Source organism: Lynx rufus, unplaced genomic scaffold, assembly GCF_022079265.1.
Source record: "Lynx rufus isolate CCGP_SWC_20201006 ecotype Redwood Valley unplaced genomic scaffold, mLynRuf1.p SCAF_29, whole genome shotgun sequence".
NCBI lineage: Eukaryota > Metazoa > Chordata > Mammalia > Carnivora > Felidae > Lynx > Lynx rufus.
Window position 1 is genome coordinate 4008437 of NW_025814844.1, and position 18686 is coordinate 4027122.

Below are 18686 nucleotides of genomic sequence, written 5' to 3' on the forward strand. Positions count from 1 at the left end.
GGAACTGGCTCTGGGGGTTTAGAGAAATTCATTCTCCTCTCTGAGGTCTCCCGCTCTCTCTCTCTCTCTCTCTCTCTCTCTCTCTCAGAATCAGAAGAGGTTTCATTATGATGAAAATAACTACAGATATTATTGCTTATTTGATAAAGTTCGGTAGAAATTTTTGACTTTAAGTTTATAGAATTGATAACATATAACCTGTTCTCTCATTTATAAGATGAGGGAAATGGATCTTTGAACTTCTGTATTTAATTTTCTAGTTTTAGGGGTGCACCCTTACCGCCATTTAGGGGTTAGCATGCAGGCAAAAAGATACCGTGTGCCCTCTTCTGTGGCCCTGCTCAGATTTTCTGTGTGGGAACCACTGTTCTAATCCCAACGTCGGCTTCACCTTGTTAATTCCTGGGTCTGCTGTCACACTGGCTGACCCTCAGACCCCACACCATCCCACCCAGTTTGGTTACTTGGAGTGTGACCAATCTGTCGTCCAATCCAGGGCATTTTAAAAGTGAAAGGGAAGATTGGGTGCTTTCCGATAACTGGCCCAGATGACAAAGGTGAAAGGGACAGTTGCTGTCACCTCCCTGATCAGCCCACGCCTTTTAGGTGACACATTTCAAGTGACGACCACTCCTTTGGTATCTAGGAATGCTCTTTAGAATGTCATCTAACGCTTCTTGCGGCCATTTAAAATAATTTATTTTCGAGGAATGTAGACGAGACTGATTTCAGGAAACAACCATTAAAATAAGTGCCGTTTTACAGCCGGATTTGAAGGAAATCGTGACTTTTGCAATAAGTCAAGGGAATAGAAAGTCATTTGTTAGGCTTTTATCCCAATTCCATCTGCAGTACGCCCAAAGGTGAAAACGGGTGACGTGGAAGCCAGAGCACGTGTGGCAGGTGCGACAGCCCCATCCAGGCTGGGTCCTCTGCACGGGGAGGGGGGGCCATGCGCAGCCCCACTGGGGGACGATGCTAGACCCTGTCTAATGACACAGGTGTCTCAGAGTGACCTTCCACTCGGAATCCCTTCTAGGGAAGATTCCTGCCTTTCTAGTAATCAGCATGGCCTCCAGCAGACTTCAGTGTAGACAAATTTTGTCTGCAGATTGGATAGTTTCCTAAAGCAAAAAAACCAGAAGGGGAGGTCAGCCACTAAGAAAAGGGCAGGTATGTTAACTCATTTATTAACAACATAATGACCTCTACTGCGCCTCCCCTTTCTTTAGGTTGAAATAAAAAGTAAAAAATACATTAGGAACGAATTGTAATTCTTTTTATGTTTTTATTTTAGAGAGAGAGTGAGTGGGGAGAGGGACAGAGGGACAGCGAGAAAGAGAGAGAGAGAGAGAATCTTAGGCAGGCTGCACACTCAGTGCAGAGCCCAACACGGGGCTCAGTCCCACGATCCTGGCATCACGACCTGAACCGAAATCAAGAGTCGGACGCTTAAGCAACTGAGCCACCTTGGCACCCCAGGAACTAATTTCAAAGGTACTCGTTTTCTACTAATAAATTTATTGACTGATTGACTGGTTTTAAGTTTGGAGGATATTTTGCCAGTCTTTGTTAAAAAGCAATCAGTGGATTTAAATAATTCCTACCTCATGGTTTTTAATCACGGGAAAGGTTTTACACTTGTAATCTTGGGTCCAACATAAAGGTAGTTTACTTGATTTCATTTCGATCAATCTTCTTCTTCCTTTTATTATCGCTCTTATGTTGTGATTTATAATATTAAGTTGATTTCTTAACTGGGCATGTTGTCAATTATTATGCAGTTACAAGTTACTAATATAGGCATCACATGTTTATTTTATGGACAACTCGTCAGTCTACTCTCTAATTCTCTTTGATTTATTTGATTCAGTTTGGTTCCTGAGCAGCTATTTTCCAGCCAGTCCAGAAGGCCTGTAAAACCCTCGAAAATTTATGGGAAAAAAAATTATATTTCTGGGTAGTTTTCCCCTTTGGGAGATAGGACATAGCTTCATGAAACTTCAAAAGAAAAGCGGTTCATGAAAAATAATGTTGCCGATTACTAGCAGTGTCATTGCAAATTATTGAGGGAAAGTTATTCCATCCATTCTCCTTTTTACTTGCCAAGCTTAGGGACCCAGGTAACAACAGCAACAACAACACCCTCTGTATTATGAAACTAGGCAAGGGAAGAGGTTAAAAAAACGTTCATTAGAAAAAAATAAGTCTTATTATGGGCAGCTTTATTATTATTATTTTTTTAAGAACAGATGCAAATAAATATGCAATAACCACATTATATACCCTGGGTGGATGTTAAGTGTATTCTTCGCTATGTGGGAGGAAATCATCCCAGTTGAATATGAACATGACTTTCTGTTAAGTTACCCAGAGCTGACTGAAACCTTTTATTCTGGAATGCAGATAAGGGAAAACGGTTTGCGTCAGACCCAGTGTGCAATACAGAGCAGCACTGTCCGAAGCTGAATGCCGCGGGACATTTGTACATGGTATGCAATAACTCACTAAGTAACTAAGATGTATCTTGAGAAGTATACATCTTACCATTCTCCTTTTTTTTTTTTTTTTAAACCAGTTGTTTGGTCATGAATAGGTTACAGAGTGTGGATCTGGAAACTGTGTGATCCCCTGGGGGCCTTCGTTGACCCCTCTCACTAGAAAGTAGCATCTGTCAGCATCTTGAATATTCACTACCTTCAAACAAATCTTGCCTCCCCCTGCCTCCCTGTTGACACATTGAATACTTTTGTACCCACGCTCATGCAGGCTTTATTTATTATTATGGGAATAGCTACCACGAAGTAACGTGGGATATGTCAGAGCCTGGGTAGAAGGTAGACAGAAATGGATTTTCAGCTTTCGCATCAAAATGAATCGAGAGAAAATAATTCTGTTTAAATGACTGATTTGTAGATAGAAAACTGTTGCAACAAGAACAAATTTAAGAAAGTTGGAAGCTTCCAAATAGACGAGTTATTATGATTTGCAGAAAATGAAAATAAAATATAAACCATAATGATTTTTTGTCTCAGTGGAGTCTGTCCAAAGAGAATGAAGTTCCCCTTTCAAAAATGCTATTTTCCTGAAAGTGAAGACACACAAGGGGGCGCTGTCAGCACTTGCCAATCAAAAGACATGAAAACTAAATTTTCACGTTGTAACTTTGCTATTACTAATGGTTTCAAAAACTACTGATTGAGAAATGTGTGTATGCCTGGGTGGAAAGAGAATGAGAAAATTTTATTAGCATACCCACTGTTCTAACAATCAAATATTTTATTCTAGAAATTAAAAGCATCTTGAACAGGATCTCAATTAGCAAATAAATGCTTTGACCTTGAAACTTTTTTTAAATTAAAAATTAATGTTTATTTATTTTTGAGAGAGAGAGAGAGAGAGAGAGAGAGGCCGAGCATGAGTTGGGGAGGGGCAGAGCAAGAGAGGGACACAGAATCCAAAGCAAGCTCCAGGCTCCTAGGTGTTAGCACAGAGCCTGACGCAGGGCTGGAACTCACAAGGTGTGAGATCATGATCTGAATCGAAGTTGAAGTCGGATGCTCAACTGACTGAACCACCCAGGCGCCCTTTGACCTTGAAACTCTTAATTTTGTCCTGAGTATCTCTTCTCACAAAAATCTACAATAGCTAAAATATTATGTTTCTTTGGAACTGACAAATGAGCAAAGATTATCCCCAAATTAAAGGAAAAATATAATGCCTTTTATTATCCCTCAAAGGACTTTAAAAGAATCAATACCTATTTGGGGGACAGGAAGGGATATATCCAAGCAGAATTTTATCTGTACAAATTTCACATTTAAATCAATATATGCATAACAAATGAGAATGAAGTTTTAGCATACATTCTATTTTAAAACCCGACTTTTTACTCAATGCAATGAATATCTTTCCATACTAATAAATATAGATCTGCATCAATAGGTAGTTATCGGGTAGCAGAAGAACTGGCATGATTGGAGAAGCTCAAATATAGCAATTCAGCAACAGTTAAACATAGCTCTTCAAGGCAAAACATTTTTTTTACCCACCTCTCCCCATTCAAGTTGCAATTTCAACTTGACGTTATCTACTTTGGATGTGGTATCGATAACATAGTCTCAGTTCCCTCCTCTCTTTCATCTGTTAACATATCCAGTATTTGTGGAGGACAGATTTTCTACCAGGCCTCTGATGCCTTGCACAGTGTATGAAGTGGGACTGAGGGTTTTCTAAGAGCTTCTAAGTCAGCCACCCTCACGGCAGGAACCTCAACCCAGGATTCTATGGATAACCCTATTGGTAGGTCTTTCTTCCCAGGCTCAAACTACTTAGAGATGACTTATCTTTATGTGTCTATGTCAGAATTGATCTTGGGGCCTGGCATGGAACAGGTGCCCATGTTTAATTAAACATTAAACATGTTTAATGAAAGCGACAAATGTCCTCAGTGATAATGTTCTTTACCTATGAAGATATGTGCAAGGTGTAATTCATCCAACCTAGCTAATCATCCTAGCCATGTCGGGACTTCTGCTCTAACTCAGAAGCTAGCTCTGTGCCATCAGCAGCAGCTGTCTAGAACAGCGAGGCAGAGAATGGGGAGTCTACTGGGATAGGCAGTAAGAAAGGTCAGTTCTCAAAGTTGGCCTGGAGTGCAGAAAGAGGCCACGAGAGGCGGGGTACCATGGAAGTTGAGAGACCGGGCTCTGAGCCGAACCATGTGGTTTTGGATCTTGGCTCTGCTCTATAATACTTCCTAGCTGTGTGGCTTTGGGTAAGTTACTTAACCTCTCTGTAAGTGAACTTCATGTTCTGTAAAATGGGGATGACAATAGTATGCATCTTGTAGGGTCTTGGAAGGATACCAAGAGGTAACCCATGTACAGTGAGTGGTGCTGGCCCGTGTGTGGCAGGTGCAGGGTCCGTGTTGTGAGAACAACGCACACGATCACACAGGTCAGGGAAGATGGAAGCTGACAGAATCCCTTCTTAATTTTTATTATGAATCACAAAGTAACAATTCTGAAAGGAAAAGATTAAAGACAGCACCAGATGACAATTCTAGTATAGAAGATACTCGATGGGGCAGCAGTTTTCAAAGGAATTAAAGACGCAGCCCTTGACACAGTGTTTTGTGATCAGGAAGGCTTGTTCCTGCCTCCAGCTTAGAAAGCTCTAGCCTGTGCCTCTGCGTCATACCAATACTTCTAATAGTCTATTATGGATACCTGATTTTGTCTGGCTCAGTCAAGGAGAGGACAGTATTCTTTTTGCTTTGTTGCATGCAGGGAGGTAGCCCAAAGGGGGTGGGGATCCATGTAAGTTTTTGATTAACTTTCATTTCACACATTCATTCCTCATATTGGCAAAGCCCACCTCTTTTACCTTTGTCAAAAGCAAACCCATTGTTTAGAACGTGAAATACCTGGAGATACTGTCATGTGAATCTAAGCTATCCATCCTGTGGGCTGTCTGTGCACCTGAAGCTGCGCCGGGACGGTCATCAATGGTGTCCAGTCCCGACTCTCTGGAAAGGTTCATGATGTGGTTCTGGTAGTACATGTGGATGCTCTCCCGGGTGGGAACGTTGCCCTGCGGAGGGGAAGACATTGCCACAGTGCTTACCTGCCTGCGCGTTTCTCCATACCGACAACTCTCAGCCATCACGCGCTCCTTAAGCAAGGATTAAAACAAAGCTACTCAAGGTGGGGATTGATGTTGACTCATTGAATTATTGGCCCCCGGTATCGCTGGGCAAGGCTAACAAGAAATCCCCTCTCGGTTATGGGTGAAGGGAGTCAAAGGCACAAACTTCCAGTTGTAAAATACATCAGTCCCGGGGATGTTGTGTAGAGCATGGTGACTGTCCTGCATACTTGAAAGTTTCTAAAAATCTAGAACTTAATAGTTCCCATCGCAAAAAAAAAAAAAAATTGGAACTATGTGTGGTGATAGACGTTAAGCGGACTAACTGTGATCATGTCGATATACAAATATCGAATCGTTATGTTGCACACCTGGAGCTAATATAATGTTGTATGCCAATTTTATCTCAATAAAAATAGAAACTTTTAAAAAAACAAATCCCTTCTCATATGTAGATAATTTTGCTAAGTGACAGTAACTTTTTCAGAAACAAACTATCAGTTTTAAATACTATCTACAAACCACATGTTACCATATTTTGTTGCTCTGCATATATCTTAATTTCCCCTATGAGAAGTTTCAGACCAAATTTCCCAGACTAAACAACATAATCCGTCATGAGACAGCAGCGTCTGTGCACCTGCAAACTGGTGAAGGGAGAGAACAGAACAAATCAACTGGCCACTGTCCCAGGGCTGTGTGTGTGCGTGTGCGTGTGCGTGTGTGTGTGTGAGTGTACATGCATGCACGCGCATGTAGTGTCTGATTATTTTATTTCTGAGCGTGGAACAGATTGAGATATACAGAAAAACAAAGGGGTTATGTTAAGACTGTCTGAAAGACTGTAGATTTTGTGTTATCCTGTTTGAAGTTCTAGACACTGACTTTTAAAATGTTTACAGTGTGAGAAGAAGCAAAAAGAATTATACCAACAGTGTTACCTTTTTAATTTCTCTGGTCAGCATGCATCGTTCAATCCTCAGAACCGTAGATATGTCAATATGCTCCCTTGAGATGGAGTTAAGCCAAGTTGTGAAACTATCCACTGTTGCCAGAAACAGGACCCAGGTGAATTTCAAAATATTAAATATCCTCTTGATGATATTGTCTAGGAGGAAGAAAAGCAACAAGATTTCAACGGAGCAAAATGCCATCAGCCATTTTGCCGTCGTGTATCACAGCGATGTTTTACCAAAGGCAGATGTGGTTTCAGACCTGCATACCCAATATGGCGTGAGGCGTGTGGCCCTCAGCATCATGGGGGGCATGGAGGACGGGCGGTATAGGAAGCTATGGGTGGGTCTTTCTACACATGCACTTGGTTTTGATGGCTGTATCAAAACCAAACTTGAATAGAATTTTTAATCCTTGGTCAAAACATCAGTCAGAATAGGTCCAGATACAGCTAACAGAAGTAGAGATCGCATTCCAAGAGATTTCTCTTGTTGACACAGGGGTGGAAACAGTTTGTATCTATCCAGGAAACAGGGTCCCTTCATGCTTCCGCTATAAATTTCTTCTTTTCTTAAGTAATAATTATCGTTGGAAACAATTGATGTTTCAATGACTTCCCACTGCAGCTACATTTCAGTTAAACCGCCTTCAAGCTATTTTGGAAAGAGCTCAGTACACATACTCGGAGTATATCCATACTCCTGAGTCATCTTCCTCATTCCTATTTAATTATACTGCGATGGGCTAACTATGGAATTCTGCACATGGGATCAGTCCTGTGCAAACCAGCAGGAGCTGTGAGATTCCTGATGTACTTGGGTTCTCTTCCTTATCTGCGACCGTGATGTAGGGAGGCCAGGCAAGCTGCAGCTCGGTTCAGATTGTCACTGTGTGTGTGACATTATCTCAGGGCAACATGCATGTCTCTCTGGTTCCCTCACGGAGTTCTTCGGGAGCTCCCTGATCATTGCTAAGTTTGAGGCGGTCCCACAGCTGCGGCCTGACTTATTTCAGGGCAGAATCAAAATCAAAGAGTGAAGATGGCAACTTAACTGCCTGTCCTACTCATTCGTTCCTGTAAGCCAGTGGGTTTTTTCAACTGGCACACGAGGAACCTTTCAAGCCATGCTGCCAAATTTTGAGCCCATGTGAATTCTTTTTTAATTTGGCATTAAAAAAATTTAGTTTTCTTAGTGACTTCACACATCAGCTGCAATAAAGTGAACACTTAGTGAACCTCACAATGAATTACAAATTGTCTTCGTGTTTATTAGTAAAAACACAAAACACCACCACCACCACCGCCAAGGAAAACAACTTGTATCCCTTAACCTTTCCCCACCAAAAAAGAAAAAGTAAAAAAAAAAAAAAAAAAGAAAGAAAGAAACAGACAACCAGATTCAACTGCCATAGTAAAATGAATTCATGATTCATGATTATAGCTTGTAATTCTCGTTTAAAACCATGACTATAGCATGCAGAAAATTCATGATTAATGATGATAGTTTGTAATTCTCGTTTAAAATCATGACTAGAGCATGCAGAAAATTCATGATTAATGATGATAGTCTGTAATTCTAGTTTAAAATCATGACCGTAGCATGCAGAAAAGGGCATTAGCCTTTATGGACTTATGTAGGATCCTTTTGCTGGACAGGATCTGATTGCAGGCCATACTGTCTCTATTATAACTCATCTTTTCTGGTGTGCTGTGTAAACAGCTGTAGACTGTTTGCATTGTCCATGAATGGGCACGGCTGGGTTTCCAATAAAACTTTATTTGCGGACAATGAAATTTGAATTCCATAATTTTCATATCTTTTGACTTTTTTAACCACAAAATGAAATCAAAATCAAAATCATCCTTAGCTAACAAGCCATATAAAAACAGCAGGCGGGATCTGACCCCGGAGGTTGTATAGTTTACCTAATCTCGAATCCAGCCAGTGCAATCAGATGTGACCCTTTCATGACTCACCACTAATCCTCTCTCTTTCTAAAGCCCACAGTCTGACTCAGCATTTAACTTTGTAATAGGAAAAAAAAAAAAAATGTTTGTGAATTGGGTTGCCTAGGAGGAAGGCAGAATTTCTCTCAGGGAAAGGTTTGCTCTGAAAAGGAGAACCATCAAAAGGAAGTTGAGCTAACAGCGGCGTGGCCTCGGGACAGAGTCCAGGCGGGCAAGGCAGAGACAAAGAAGTTGAACAGTTCTACCTACTGAAGGAACAGGGATCTTGGACTTGCCAGCTGGTACCTGGGGAAGAAAGCGGGAATGATCTAATGAGCCAGGCTCCAGAGGCACCAGCTGGGCAGAGACACTGAGGTAGGAGTAGTGATCACCGACTTTCCCTTTAAAGTTGTTTCCTGTCTCTGCTGCTCCCCACCCCTGCTCTCCCCCAAAGCCTCATTAAATGTTGTCAGACCTAACCATCTTTCAAGAGGCGCACTTGAGGAAGGAAGGAAATGAGAGTATCCTCTGTTGAGCAAAGAAGCCCAGGAAGGGACCAGCAGCTACATGAAGCTGAATAGAGTGAGGTCCTGCAGATGCCACTGAAGAGCAGTTCTGAGCCAGAGGCAGCCACCCCCCCCCCACCCACCCCCCCCCCCAGCCCGTTTTGGGTTTAATTTTGACCAAGATATGTATTTCCTACAGTGCTTTGGATGGAATCTGTAGTCGCTTTGTGTAGACACCAAAAGAGAGTCTGAGCCTGAGAGGCTGAGGGACTTGGAGGTTACACCTATTAATAAACTTAGCATCTTACATTTTTGACTATTTTTTTCTCACATTCACAATTATTGCCTGAGAGGTGGTGATGATACATATGATTATTCCAGTTTTGCTAAGGCTGGTCCTGATGGCAAAACTAAAATTGCTGTGTTGCAGACACGAATAACATACTTTATTAACTTGGTGATCACAAACTAACATGTGAGATTGCATTTTTAAGTTTTATTTATTTTTTTAGCCATAGGGGCAGTAAAGCATAATGGTTAGGAGCACACACTTTGGATTTAGATCTTTTGTGTTCACATTCCAACTCTACCCCTTGGTAGTTGTGTAGACTTGGCAAAGTTCCTTTCTTTCTCACCATCTTTCCTTTCTTTTCTTTCTTTCTCTCTTTTCTTTTTTTCTTTCTCTTCTTTTCTTTTACTTTTTTCTTTCTTACTTTCTCTTTTCTTTCTTACCTTTTCTCTTTTCTCTCTTTTCTTTATTTCCATCTATTTTCTTTATCTTCTTTCTCTCTCCTCTTTTCTTTCTCTTTCTTTTCTTCCCTTTCTTTCTTTTTTCTTTTTTTCTTTCTTACATTCTTTCTCCTCTTTTCTTTCTTTCCTTTCTCTCCTCTTTCTCCTTTTTTTTCTTTTCTTTCCCCTCCCTTCCTTCCTCTCTTTCTCTAGTTATTTTCTTTACAAATTTTTATTTAAATTCTAGTTAGTTACTAGACAGTGCAATATTGGTTTCTGGAAAGACTTGGCAAAGTTAATTAATCTTTCTCTGCCTCAGTTTCTTATCTCTTAAATGGGAGAGAGGGTTTTTTTTTGAAGTAAACAGTTAACATGCCTTAAAGCTCTTGGAAAAGCACCCGGCAAAGATGTGTGATCTAAAGTGTTAGCTACTATTACTCTATGAAGTTTTGCAGCAATAATAGAATTATCTGGCTTCACATACGTATGAGTGAAATAATCTGGAAATGGGGGTTCAGGGTAAAGTAACTGTGCCACAGATAGTGTTAGACAGCCTTCGGGAAGTCTCATTTTGGGTCAGCAAATGGCATCCTTGAAAGTATTTGTGAAAAGAATCAGAACGCCTCAAAATCTTGCCTGTAGATAAATAATACACACAGGAGTTCGAACCTGGGGACACAGAGGAAATGGCATGTTTATGGAACTGGAGAGGCATTTGAGTTTTTTTCAGTTGGAGGCTTTTGTTTTGCCTTTTTTTTTTTCCTTCATGGAGAAATCTTCCTCCCAGTCACATCTGACATGAAGCCCAAGTGACACCATGACTGAGCTAGACGTTAGAAGACATGGATTCTGTCCCTGACTGTGTCACGTAGTAGCTGTTAGAGTCCTGAGCAAACTCACTGGGATTTGGTTTTCCCTTCATCAAGTGAGGACTTTGGCCTAAGTTTCCAGAGGACCTCTCACTTCCCCAACTGTACTTACCTCTCACTTAACACATTCTATGTTCTTTAAAATTAATTGCCAATGTCTTTTGTGCTTTTGTTTTGATGGCTTCTATGGGACATATATAATGTGTTCCCCCAAGTCCCCTTTCATAGGTATTTGGATAAAAGAATTTACAAACTGACTCTAATCCAACATTTGAGCCAACAGTGTAAAGGTCAGATCTACCTTTAGGAGTCACTTTGAAATTTCACTAGAGATGAGATTTTATGACACATTGATTATTTAATCACAGTCCAGAAACAGTATTTGATTAATTGTTTTTAGGCAGCCTTCCATGACATACCTTCTGGGAAAGCAACATTTTCAAATTTCCCCCTGCTCATATTTGTCTTTATTTTTTTACCTGGTCCATCAGATTTCTTTTTGATTGGTTCATCCTCTCGGGCTTCCCACTCCACAGGACCTGCGAAGTGTGTTGAACAAACATGAGTTACACCCTTTTAGGGTAAATTAAATGTCAACACTACCCTCCTGGACTAAAAGGAATTTTGTAATTAAATCTAGAATATTCTGCCTAATTTAAGAGTTCTCGGGGGGAAAGCTGTAAGAATTCATAGCTCTCAGATTCTCTTTACTCCACTCCAGAATAAAAATCAGGTGTAACTGAGAATGACTAAATGATAATCCACTGGATAAACCCTGCCAGCTTCCCACTGTTGAATGGCCTATGAATTCGGGTTTTTATATTTTTAATAGTTGAAAAAAAACCCCCAAAAGAACAATATTTTGGCATGTGAAAATGATAGGAGATTCAGATTTTAGTGAACAGAACCACACCCATAAGTTTACATATTGTCTGTGGCTACCTCTACCCTACACTGGCAGAGATGTGTTGCCACGGAGACTTAGGATCTGCGAAACTTAAATCATTTACTTCCTATCTGTCTCATTACAGAAAAAGTGTGCTGACTCCTGAGACATACCATTAAATTTTAATTTTGAGCACCTCGGGGTAATGTTACATATTTTAGTGTGTCACCCCATAAAACGGCATTATAGGGTTTCATTTTATTTCTTAGTCTTTTATTCCAGGCTATGGATGTCAGATCTAGCAAATGGAAATACGCGACACCTAGTTAAATCTGAATTTAAGAAAAACGACATTTTTTTTTTTTTTTTTAGTGCAGGTCTCATACAATATGTCCACATTATACTTAAGCTAAAAAAAATATTTGTTGTTTATGTAAAAAAGAAAATTCAACTTTCACTGGGCCTCATGTATTTTATCTAATGGTACTAAAACCATTCACAATCTAACTTCAATTAATCTTTTCAAACTTACTTTCTATGCTGTTTTCCACTATTCTGTTTCACATCTTGTCTTTATCAACTAAGCTGACCTGCCCTTTAGTTTTCATACATGGCCTTGCTTTCTTCTGGCAGGATGTCAGGCTCTGTTAGAAGAGTTTTTCATGAAGCACTGCATTCCTTAACACTCCCAGCTATAAGTTCTCCTTTTTCCTTCTAGTCCCACACTATTTTATCTGTGCTTAATTTTTTAAGTGAAACTCTGCACTTTCTACACCATAAGGGATTTTCCCCTATACTTGTGTTCCCCATTTGTCAAGATAGAGGGTCTGGAGCCACAATGCCTGCATGAATTCCAGACCCATCTGGATGGCTGTGTGACCTGAGGCCAGTTTCTTCCCTCTCTGGTACCTCATTTCCTCATCTGTGGGACAAGGAGAGTAAAATGCCTTGGACTGTTGTAAGGACAAATGAGTTACTGCACAGAAAGCACTTATGGCAACACCTGGCACTTAGGAAGGTGTGCTTCCTCTGTCTGAAAGTAATCTGGAAGAGATGAGCCCCTCTACCAAAGAAGAAGGGGTTAAATAAATATTTATTAAAGAAATAAATAAACATCTATTTCAGTCCCGGTATCTTCTAATTATTGCTGTTTTCAATCTGAAGGTCAACATCTGAGCATGGAATAGTCACCATGACACAGAGCAACGAGATCTTTACAAGATGACTAAAAGACACATTTTTAGAGCCAGTCAATGAATTTTGTAAGCACAAATGTCTGAAAAGAGCAAATACAAGTTTGGAAAAATAAATGGGGTAGTGAGGGGAACTTGCAACACTAAATATTAAAACCTCTATAAGCTACTGAACTCAACAGATGACACTGACCCAGAGCTAGACAGTAGGATAGTGGATCAAAGTCCAGAGTCCAGCAACATACCAAAGAATAATTAGGAGCTTAATATTGACAAAAGTGCCATTTAAATTCACTCGGAAAAGGGAGGATCATGTAGTCAGCAGGGCTATAGCATAATTGCCTATCTATGTAAAAGTAAACAAAGTAGATCTCTACTTCATGGAATAAAAATTCAACATGTAAATAGACTTGGGAGGAAATAAGGGAGACCATTTGTATTATATGTGGGGGAAAGATTTTCTTAAGCAACATGGAAACCTGGAAACTGCAAAAAGACATGGAGACCTCGTTGACATCACAAAAAATTAAAACTCATTTAGATAATAGATACCATAAACGAAATCAAAAGATAAAAATTGGATGGGGAAACAAACTCGTAACACATGAAAAAAGGATACTATCCCTAACATGTAAATAGTCCCTAAATTAATAAGGGCAAACAACCCAGTAGAATGATACTACGAAAAATGATAAAAATGTTTAAATCTTAGATTGGGAAGCAAAATGCCATGAAAAATAGGAAATAAAAAATGTTCAGTCTTATTAGTTAGGAAAGCTCAAATGAAAACAAAAGTCATTTGTCATCCCTAAGAAAGACCAACAGTAAAAAAAAAAAAAAAGTAATAACATCCTGTAGGGTAAGGGTACAGGGAAATGGACACTCCTATCCCTTACACGTAGGAGTATAAATTTCTAAAACCTTTTGGGAAACTATAGATTAAGGTAAAAAAACAAGTCACACCCCCTAACTCAGAAATCCCACTTTTGATGACTTTTCTGTGGAAAGTCTGTGTTCTTTGTGGCTTTACACTACACACACACACACACACATACACACACACACATTCACACCCACATGTATGTATGACTGTATGAATTTCTGTGCAAGAATATCTATGATAGCATTATTCATTGTGGCAAAAATTTGAAAGCAAACTTAATGTCCATTAGTGATGGAATAGTTGAATAAATTATGCATATCCATATTGTAGAGTATTTTGCAGCCATTAAAAAAAGGAGGATATAGTTTTATAAATACTTAATATGAGAAATGTTTATGATACATTGCTAATAATTACCCCAGAGCGATTTGTATAGCACGGATTCATTTTTGAAAGTAAACAAAGGAAATGGTGCCTGCATATTTACACACACACATGAGTAAGGACTGGAAATGAACACTACATATTCTGAGGCTTTGGCACCTGTGGGGGTGGGTTTCCAAGGGAGATTCTGCATCTAGCTCTTGACTGCTTACTTGTTACATTGGCTGTGTCTTCATGTTGTCTTTCAAACCAATAAAGTAAAATCAAATTAAAGCTACCAGGAGGTAGCAGGGGGCAGAATGGTCAAAAAGGAGACAGATTGTGCAGTTAGAGTTCCATTAGTAATTATGCTTTTCTTTGATTTTTGAATACATTTTTAATTTCACACAAAAAATCGATGTATATGTTCTTTGTAATGAATCAAAATATAACAGATAATCATACCACTTAATCTCAGTCTCCCCACTCCTCCCCCAGAAGTAACCACCGTTAGTAACTAATAAGTATTCTTCCTGATCTTTCTCTTGCATTTATACACCGTTATATGCATGCATTAAAAATGCAAAATACTGTCTTGAGGAATGCTGGTTTCCGTTGTTTCATAAATGGTTTCATAATGTGCTGCCATTTGTAACAGTACTTTTCATTTAACAGTATGTCAAGTTTAAAGTACAGCTGACCCTTGAACAACACAGGTTTGAACTGTGCAGGTCCATTTATACGTGGAGGTTTTTAAAAAATAAATACAGTAAAGTTCTGCAAATATATTTTGTCTTCCTTATGATTTCCTGATAACATTTTCCTTTCTCTAGCTTACTTTATTGTTAGAATACAGTATATAACATATATAACATACAAAATGTGTGTTAATCGACTGTTTATGCTAGCAGTAAGCCTTCTGGTCAACAGTAGACTATTAGTTAAGTTTTGGGGAAGTTAAAGTTATACAAAATTTTTGACTGTGTGAGGGTCAGTGCCCCAACCCCCACATTGTTCTAGGATCAGCTATAATCCATCTCACTTTTTTAACTACCGAATAGAATTTTATAATATATAGTAACATAATTTACTTGACTCTTCTTTATGTAGGCATTGAGAATGCTTCCAAGTTTTTGTTATTAACAAAACAAATGATGTTTGATAGGTATTCTTAGACATGGGTCCTTGTGCACATGTGCAGATATTGCTTCAAGTTGAACCACACATCTAGAAGAGGGATCGATCTGTAGTGGGAGATGGACATTTAACATTTTTACAGATATCAACACATTGCTGTTCAAAGGGGATGCACTACTCTACGACACCGCTCGTCGTGTTATATGGGTTGTAACTCATACAAACACTTCTCTTCCCACTAACTCCAAATGGTGATGTTAACAAATTAACGAACGTTTGGGTTTTTCCCAATCCAATAGGTAAAGCAACAAAAACAACAACAACAAAACAACAGTATGTCAAAATATGGGTTGTGGTTCTCCTATTAGTAGTGAAGCTGAGCTCCTCTGTCTATTTCCGTTTCCTGATCTGTGAATTGTTTTTCACATCTATTCATCTATTGGGTTGAACTTTTCTTTTACTGCTTCTTAGAAGTCCTTAATATATCCAGAATACTATTTCTTAGTCTGATATATATAATGCAAATATTTTTTCTGAGTGCCCCACTTGAACTTTCACTCCACTTTTGGTGCTTAGCTGTAGCTTGGAGTTTTTCCCCTCTTTAGAAATGTTTTCCTATCGTATGTTTTCAAATGTGATGTGGAATACGGCATTGGTAGTTATGTTCCATTTTTGGTTCCTGATACTGTGTTTTTCCTTTTCTTCTTAATCAAACTTCCAAAGGTTTCCCCATTTTACTAGTTTTTTCTAAGAACAGCTTTTCACTTAATGATAGATCTTGTCTTGTATTTCTTTTCTATAATTTAACATCTGTTTAAAACATTAATTCTTCCTTCTACTTTGAGTTTAATTTGTTCCTCTCTCTCTTATTTTATAAAATGTACCTTAACTTAAATTTACATTTTTATTTATTCCAAGGGTCAGACACAAGCAACGAAGGACAAGTAGAACTCTGTGCATTCCTCAGAATGTAAGAATGTCATTCCTCCAAAGCTTCTGTCCTTTGTGGTTCCCTTTGGGATCCCAGGGCCACAGGGACAGAGAGTGCTGGCTGGGCCCTGCGCTCACTCAACACTCACCATCCCCAGATCCTTTTCTCCTTCTTTTCTGTTCTTCTCTTGCAGACCTTTTTTTCTCTTTGCGCCTCTGTCGGAGTGCTGTTTTAGGGTCCGTGATCCAGGCTTGATAAACAAACTGAAGGGAGAAAATTAAATTATTTTCTGCCTTTTTAATATTTAAATGAAAAGAAAAGGGACCAACACCAAGCTTCCTGACTTTTGGAAATATATACATATTTTTCTGCCAGCACAAACTAAATCTTCTGCTCCCACATCCCTCAGTATTCTCAGTTGACCTGTGCTATTTCCATGATCATGAAATAAAATATGAAAACAGATGTTGTAGGAGTGTATTTCATTTGGTATCACAGTCAGGAGATACTTTGGGTGACCATCATTCCCCCCAAGTCCCCATGTACCACTACCACTTGTGACAGTCACTGACTCTTTTGTATTACACACAATAGGAATAAGCTAGACCTCTTGCTAAGTGTCACTGGAGTGATTTTTCTCCCCTCACTAATAAACTTTGAGTCAAAAACAAAACATCGTTTACTCATTTACTTTGGGAAAAGAGTTTAGTACATCTGATGCTCTCCCTTGTGAAAAACAGCTATGACTAGCAACTTGAGAAAGGGTTCTGTAGACTGATTAGTATTTGGAGAGGAAAAATGAGTGCGCTATTAAGGTTACAGAGTTATTCCAGAATGTTCTGGAAGGAAAACTGTGGTGACCTTGGTTGCCTTTTGTCATTTTCATTCAAGAGCTGAAAACGGTTACATTAATATGATAAAACCGATAACCACCGCAGAGCAATGTTGAACAGTCCACCCACCAATAGTCTCCCAAATCATGCAGAAGGAACAAAAAGAAAACCCTGGTAAACAAAGTCAGCCATCTGTAATCACGAAGCCAAGCAGGCATGCTCCTCATGCACCCACAAAGCCACCTGGGTCTCAGGGAAGCTGGGTTTTCTATTATGATGTTCAAGTTGGAGGGCTGTTTTGTGGGGGCACTTTGTAAACCCAGACACTTTCACTGTACTCTGTATGACTTTCAGATTTCAGGAATCCTTGGAAAACACAGTGTAAGCAAACCACAGGCATTGTGAGGTCAGTAAAAATAAAGAGGGACCCAACTTTTTGATGTACAGAAGTGTAAAAGTCATGAGTGACTAAGGAAGAGAATTTCTTTTTTCCCAATGGTAGAAATCTGAATCTAACGGCAACTAACACAAGTGTAACATCTGTATTGTTTCTGAATAATAATAAATCCAAGAGGCAAAAAATAATCCTATTTTCTGCCAAAAATGTATTTTGAGAAATGAACTGACACTGGACAAAGAAGGACCACATGAAGGAATTTATGGTAGATGTTTACTAAGCATGCTACTTGGGAACTCTATCAAGAATATCTTTGGGGGTGCCTCGGTGGCCCAGTTGACTAAGTATCCAATTCCGGTTCAGGTCATGATCTCGTGGTTCATGAATTCAAGCCCCACGTTGGGCTCTGTGCTGACAGCTCAGATCCTGGAGCCTGCTTCGTATTCTGTGTCTCCCTCTCTCTCTCTTCCCCTCTCGTGTTCATGCTCTGTCTCTGTCTCTGTCTCTCTCTCAAAAATAAACATTAAAAAAAATTAAAAAAGAAGGAAGAATATCTTTGCCAAATATGTAAGTTCCCTTGCTTATTAAACCTGTCACCTACCAAAAAGAATATCTTTGAGGTTTAGTAAATTAATAAGCAAACTTGCTTCCACAAAATATTGATTCTTTAAAAAAAATCTGAACTGCTAGATGCAAGAAATTTTCAGGTTTAAGAGCAATATACGGTGACATTTTCTTTAAAAAAAATGGGTTATGACCATATTGCTTTTAGATAATGCCAGAATCCCCAAGATAGAAAATAAAAGAGTAATTCAGGGTTTGTGAATGCATTAGGTATACAAGTTGGAGGAATTCTTTTATACTGGAGAAAAATGGGGAAGGAGGGTGAGAAGGAGAGAGACAAGGGTCATTTAGGACAGAATTGCAGAACTCTTGTAGATGGGGGAGTATCATTAGGATTTTGCCTTATTGGGGCACCTGGGTGGCTCCATTGGTTAAGCGTCAGACTCTTGGTTTGGGCTTGGGTCATTACCTCATGGTTTGTGAGTTTTAGCCCCTGCATCAGGTCTGTGCTTGGGATTCTCTCTCTTCCTCGCTCTGCCCTTACCCCACTTTTTCTCTCCCTCTACTTTTCTTTCAGAATAAATAAACATAAAAAAATAAAAAAAAAAAAGATTTTGCCTTATTAAAAGGAAACTCCTGGCTCTACCTATAATCCCAAATGACGAAGCTGTCTCACTAAGATGAGAATTTACATAATTCAAAGAAGGGGGAAAAAGAGAGGGGAAGAAAATCTTATGAGGAGTCCCTATTTGTAGGTAAATTATCTTAATGTTGACGTTTGGAGATACAAACTCGGTATAGTGCCAGGAACATTTGATAGAGGGTCAGTCTGTTTCAGGAAATG

At 39.3% G+C, this 18686-nt stretch overlaps 1 protein-coding gene across 2 annotated transcripts in view; it reads right to left on the reverse strand.

Moving 5' to 3' along the window:
- The window catches only part of PIEZO2 (piezo type mechanosensitive ion channel component 2), a 470115-nt gene that overhangs the window by 38467 nt on the left and 412962 nt on the right, over positions 1–18686 (reverse strand). For both annotated transcript variants that reach the window (XM_047090354.1, XM_047090353.1), the window contains 4 exons: positions 16197–16311; positions 11135–11194; positions 6591–6757; positions 5429–5595 (listed from right to left, as the gene is read on the reverse strand). In XM_047090354.1, coding sequence (XP_046946310.1) covers positions 5429–5595; positions 6591–6757; positions 11135–11194; positions 16197–16311 — 509 coding nt within the window. The remainder of the gene's footprint in view (positions 1–5428; positions 5596–6590; positions 6758–11134; positions 11195–16196; positions 16312–18686) is intronic.